Source organism: Bremia lactucae, linkage group LG5 (genome assembly GCF_004359215.1).
Source record: "Bremia lactucae strain SF5 linkage group LG5, whole genome shotgun sequence".
Classification (NCBI taxonomy): Eukaryota; Oomycota; class Peronosporomycetes; order Peronosporales; family Peronosporaceae; genus Bremia; species Bremia lactucae.
This window is the reverse complement of record NC_090614.1, coordinates 2,646,909-2,653,493: the sequence shown is the minus strand read 5'-3', so window position 1 is coordinate 2,653,493 and position 6,585 is coordinate 2,646,909. Positions and strand designations below refer to the sequence as shown.

Below are 6,585 nucleotides of genomic sequence, written 5' to 3'. Positions count from 1 at the left end.
TGTGTACGGGATATCCCGTTCACGCATAAGCACCTGATAAAATCCATTCATCAGATCCATAGACGAAAAACTGGTACTCTTAGACATACCATTAATGATTAAGTCTTTATTAGGTATCGGCGTTTGAGCCGGTACCATTGCAGCATTTAGTTTATTGAAAGCGTGCACTATCCGCCACCCTCCTGTGGCCTTTCGCACACAGAAGGTCGGAGAGCTATTTGGGGAGGTTGACTCCCTTACATGGCCCGCTTTTGATTTAATCGATAAAGAATTTATCGATCGCAAGTACTTGTTCACGAGGCAGTGGCCACTGCTTCATGATACCATACTTCGAGCCCGGTTTGAGCTCAATCTCATGTCGGATGTCTTTATCCGTAGGCAACTCGCACGGAACTGCAATAGGGAACACATCTTTGAATTTAATCAAATCTTTGTAAAAGAATTTGTCTTAAGTTACTCACAGGACAGAGTAGTATATCTCTCAATCCGAGTGTTCACATCGAGGACACTTTCGTCGATCAATTAGCTGGTGAAAACCCGTTTGTTCTCTGCATTTTTTTTCGCTGACCGAATATCGGTTACGTATTCGTCCTCTTTGACGAGTACGCAGATCTGCTTGATTCTACCACTATGCAGATCTCTCAAGAACTGCTTGAGTTTTAGGGTTGGTAATTGAGTTATCATCGAACTTAACTTCGGAGGCGCATACAGATCAAGAGTATAAGCGCCTACTCTTGATCCGTTATCAACCAAGACATTCAATGTTTCGGTTTCTTCCTGGTATTTGTCAACAGGCTGTCGAGGGATCAATCCCTCGGAATGCTGAATTCTAGTCACTTAAGCATAAATTATTCAAGGATTTTTTTTCTAAAGTATGTGGGGACTTATTCCTTCAACGTCTTCCGACTGTGATTGCGCTATCACAGTCGGGTCCTCTAAGGTAACTCTCTACTTGACCTAGGATCATCGTGTTGCCCCTTTTGAACAACCGGTATACTCCTTGAATGTTGCTCGCTAGGCGCACATTCATGTCTCAATCCACTCGACTTATTTGAGTGATGGACCTTCGGCGCTGCATGTGCATTCGCAGCACCGCCGGCAGCTGACTCCACAGGGTGATTAGTAATCACACTGTGATCTTGTGCAGTTGTACTAACGACCGTAGCACAAGTAACGCCATCGCAGTCCCTCGTAGTACATCCACATGCTTGTGGACGCTCCAAGATGTTCATTAGATGGTCATCTCATGAACAAGTGGCAGGCATCTTTACGGATCGATGCTGCCAGTTGATCCTTGGCTCATATTTTCTGAGCCAAGGTAAACCTAGGATGACATCAAATTTGTCATCCTAATCCAATACGATGAAATCATCATCATACTATAAATCTCTTAACGTGCAGTGAAATTTCACTACGCGTTTCATTACTGTTATCGATGCGCCTGTCGCTCAAATCACCGTCATCCTCGTTAGAGGGATGTCGCGCTCAACATATTTGAGCCTACGACCCTCTAGTGACTGGCGACGAATAAAGTTATCGACGCTCATCAGTCCACTAGGGCTCAAAGTGACAATCATTTGTCACTTTTATTATCAAGGGGATAAGGGATACCTCATCGCCAGATGCAGTGACACATAAATGATTGTGTGTCTGGAGCATATTTCGTCAAGAGATTTGCAAATTTTCTTGAGGTTGCTGGATCAGTGGGCGTTGCTTTCCTTCTGACATGTACATGCTTGATGATAATGGAAATACGCATCACGTTTCGCGTGATAACTACTCCTTTTAAGTGACCTTGAAAGGAGTGTGGTTGAACGAATGAGTTCGACCGTAAGGAATGATGCCATCTTGGCCATGCTGTCCGGTTTGGACAGAGATACCCTAAATTTAGCCATCGCCAAGTTCATACAACATGAGCTTGACGAGGCGAATGAGAAGGTAGCCTTGCTTAGTCAGCAAGGCTCTCAATAGACAGAACTGTTGAGGCTACAACAGCTATAGACCCCTGTACCTGGGATGACGCACACGAGTCGTCCCGAAACCTTAAATATCGACATCTCTAAGTATAGGGGAGTCGAAGAAGACTCCCTCTTAAGATCGTTCGTGGAGTTGGACGATACCATAAGGGCTCGTCACATCGTCAACGAGCATATGCAAGTCGCATTTGCTCAATCAAATTTGGCAGGACGTGCCAAACTTGGGCACTAGGCTTTTAGTTGCGCGATCCATATGCCTTTGGGTCGGAACAGATTTTTAAAGCCCGGCTCAAACAGACGTTTGAACCGCCTAGGTTTGAGTTTAGAGCTCGATCAGAGCTTCTGAAACTCAACCAAGGCGAGCGTGATGTTCAAGCTTATGCCCAGCATATACGACTATTAGCGAGTTGTATCACGAACAACCCAGATCATGAACACACGTTGATTACGGTGTTCATGCAAGGTCTTACGGATGGTCCCGAAAACCCCCCCCACCTGTTTCGCTCGGAACTTGATAGGCTTGAATAAAAAATATCCGTAGCAGAACAGGAGGACTTTAGCTTGAGACAGGCTCAAGCTAGTTCATCATCGTATCGTCCTCCAAGACGACACGAACTTGGAGGTACAGAAGCCATGAACCTATCTTATGTCGAAGGCAAGAGACTTCTCTTTCGAGAAATAAGCGATTGCAGAAATCCAATCGCTCTCAAAAGTTAGGACACTACGCTCATGAGTGTAGTGCTCCACGCCCACTACCGAGAGGTACTGAACGTAACTATCGACCGAATGCCAAAAAGGGCAACGGTCGCGGGTCCGACGTTGTTGCGAAATTGCAACAGCGAGGCGGACCGCCTAAAATGGTCGGGTTAGATGGCGGAACTGTGGTACTTAAACGGACTACAAAGTGCTACCAGGTGTAACACTGCCGACTCGTACTGCTTCAGTACAAGTCCATTTCGAGCTGCTTCAGCGCGAGTGGTGCCTCACGTCACTTCACGCACACTAGTACGTGCAGAGGAATACTCTCTTTAGAACACTTGCTCTTTAGAGAGTTATAAGCAAACTGTAATTAGTATAATTAAGTGCTTCTGTTTATATCTATTAAATACCAAGTTAATTATAAACTAATACAAAACATGTAATAAAGTCTTATCTGTCTCTCTCTTTGCGCGAGCAAGCTCTTGTCGAAGAGTACACGCTTCGGAGTTTTGCGTCAAATAAATTATCTTAATGTCTATTGAATTATTATTATTATCAACTAATTTCAATTTTATTTATATTTCAATAATAATTGATGATATAACGGGACAAGTTTTTTCTTTATTATTCCAACCTAGGCGCATTAATTGATCATAATGGTATCTTCGTAGTATTTTAGGGAAAGAATGGATTATATCGAAAAATCAACTTCACGAAAAACGAAAAAAAAACTTTACCTACGATATAATCGGCATTTGTATGGAATGTACGTCAAAATAAGAAGTATTGATTATAACGCAAACATTATGCAAATCGAATTCTGGAGACTAGATTCTTCCATTGCCAATCTCAACGAAAATGACGAGCTTTTTTTCACAGTGCTTCGTGCTACCATCATCCATGCACTGTACTTTGTGCAATTCTTGATTCTCCATCCCAACAATTTCCTCTAGCGTCGAATCACATGAAACGCGATAAACATCCATTGTTGCCAAATTGTGTTCTCGCACAAATGCTGCATATGTTTCTTCCCTCGTGAAATATTCTTTCTGCAATCCCCTCGTCAGTACCAAATGCACTTTGGATTCAGCCGGTACACGCGACAGAATCTTTCTTATTGTCTCGAGCGATAGAGGCTGCTCCTCGTCGTTGCATTCGCCAGATATCAGCCCGGAATCAATACGAAAGTCGATCGTTTCACTGTTGGCAGTTTGGACGAAATTGTCCAACTTTAATTCGTCATTAAGCAGCCAAGCTGGCCATTTTACGTTTGGAGGAGACAAGAATGGAACGACCCAATTCCCGCGTGTCTCAAAACCTACAGGAAAATCTATCTTCACATCTTGTGACTTAACGCCCAATTCGTACAAAAGCCGACCCAAAAATGTCGGGAATGCCACCCCACCAAGTCCGTCAACATGACTCGCCAACACGACAGCCGCGAACACCAACACTTGGAAACGCTGCTTCTCGTTCATAGGCTCGTTGGTATCATGTAAATACATTGTTGTAGACGGCACCGACAAAAAGACCTCACGCAAGGAATGGTTAAACGGACGATATGACAAACCGCCCGTCAGAGTCAAATAAAGAAGGACGTCACTCGACGGGTGAGGAAACACACTACGGCATTTCCAGCTTCTTCTGTCTTCAAAATTGTATGTGGTTTCGTCGGCTTTATAAGAATTGCCATTTGCCTTCAGAAACAGCCTAAATGTCCTCTTTTCATCTAAGCAAGCATAATGACTGTCAATCAAATTCAATTTACCGTCTTCAACACGACAACTCGAGCAGAGCAACAAGCATAGCTGACCAATTTCAAACTCGTGATGTCGTCTTTGCTTCCTCCGGGCCAATAGTGGTGCCAAATGTCCAACCAGTGCATTTAAGTAATTTGCTGTATTAATGCCGACATTCCACGGATTTTCCCGTATATACTGGATAGCAATCTCAGCGAAGAGCGGTCGACTATTCGAAACAATGTTTTGGAAAACCGTTGGTAGTATTTGAACATCACTGCCAATTACGGTGCGAGGTAAAAGTGGGTGCACTATGCACCACAGATAATCCGCAGGACATCGCGATCCAGAGGAAACCGAAGTCAAACTACGTGCCGTACCACTCGTGGAGCTGACTACCACAACAAGACCAAACGATCGAAATACGTTTAGCATGAGACGAAGGCGACGTCTATTATCGTAAGCCCAACGATCGTTTGATGCGGCTTTTCGATCAATTTCACGCGGAAAATCATCTAGAAAAAAGATAAAGGGCTTTTTTTCATTCGTAACACGATCTTTGAGTGCCTGTTTGACATCGTTACGAGTCCAAACAGCTGTTTCCAATTCATTTTTTTCGAGCAGTGCAGCATAGATAAAGCCATAAAGAGATAAATAATTTTCACCTTGCAATAACATAATGCTGCCCGTATTTGGCCCATTCGTCATTTCAAAGTCTTTTTTCAGGCAATTTTCGAAAACGCGGCTACGTGATGCATACGCTGCACTAATGTCTTGTCCTTTATCATCGACATTGTCACACATTATGTGATAAACATCAAATTGTCCAGTGGCGTTTAAGTTGAATGCCATTTGCGTCTTTCCCATACCAGACGAGCTTTCCAAAACGACAAATGGTATAACCTCATCTTTGCTCTCGAGAATTGAGCGGATTGCTTTCGAAAGTGACTCGACTTGTTGTTGACTAGCAAGTGTCTTGGAAAGAGTCTCATACCTTTCCACAGTTTTCGCGGTTTTGCTGTTCCGCGAAATAGAGAGAATTTGTCGTGGGACCACTACCAGCACGTGAATTTGCCTTGGCTGCGGCGCGGGCAAATGGTTTTCGTTTAGATAACGCTGGATAGACCGAGTTGACATCAATGGCTTACAATCAAGCATACTTTCGATGTCATCATCCACATTTCCCTTTATAAGTTGCTGTGCACTCGGCTCGCTATCTGACAGCCACGCGTTCCCCTTTCTCGCCAAGTACAGCTCGAGTTCGGCAGCATCGCATTTTATTTTGTTTGAGTTTTTAATTTTAACAACGTCCTTTAAGGCCACCACTGACTTCGTTTCGTCAATGGTCACAGGGAATACGCTTCTCTCTCCGACTATGGCACATAAGAGCTTCATTATACGTGTTTTGTCTTTCTGGGAACTCTAAACGCCGCAGATTATCCCTAGAGGTTGTAAACAGCATAGATTGAAAAGTGAAATTAATGATTCAAGCTTTAACTAAGAAATTCCGTTGAACTTTCCACTACTTCCGGTTGGGCATGACACGCAGTGCAACAGTTGATATTACCGGACATGCTTTATGAGACGTGGTGCAATAGTTGAATTATATCACTCTTCGAACTAATGTCTCGTTGCGTCAATATTTCCAAATTTGATAACATTGGATGAATCAAGTCAACTAATTAATAAAGATAATTATTTGTACATTTTATCTTATTTCTTCTTATATAAAATAAGAATATTTTTTCCTCTTACAGTAAATAATACTAAATATTACTGGTTACTTTAAGTTAAAATTAACGCCGCCAATCGCCTGTAACAAGGTGTATCTTTACGTGAAATTAACACTTAAAAGGTTGTTAATGAATATATTAATTAACAAAAGCTAGAGAATATTTGGAGAATTTTACTTTACATAGTAATTTTCGAACAGCTTATCCATTGCAAGATATTTGCCATTATATCTACTTGCTCCGCGGTCCCCCGTCAGCACTGGACGCACGCAAAAAGCGATACAGAAAAGACTTTATTACATGTTATGTATTAGTTTATAATTAAGTCGGTATTAAGTAGATAGAAACAGAAGCACTGTATTATATTAAATACAGTTAACTTATAACTCTCTTTAGAGAAAGTGTTCTAAAGAGAGTCTTCCTCTGCACGTATTAGTG

The 6,585-nt window shown here is 42.4% G+C and overlaps 1 protein-coding gene across 1 annotated transcript; it reads right to left on the bottom strand.

Annotated features, from left to right (window-relative positions):
- Positions 1 to 3,502: 3,502 nt before the first annotated feature.
- Positions 3,503 to 5,809, bottom strand: CCR75_007226 (uncharacterized protein; the record flags this gene model as incomplete). Its single annotated transcript, XM_067965289.1, has 1 exon — positions 3,503 to 5,809. The coding sequence occupies one exon, from the start codon at positions 5,807 to 5,809 to the stop codon at positions 3,503 to 3,505; it is 2,307 nt and encodes a 768-aa protein (XP_067821152.1).
- Between the last annotated feature and the right edge of the window lie 776 nt (positions 5,810 to 6,585).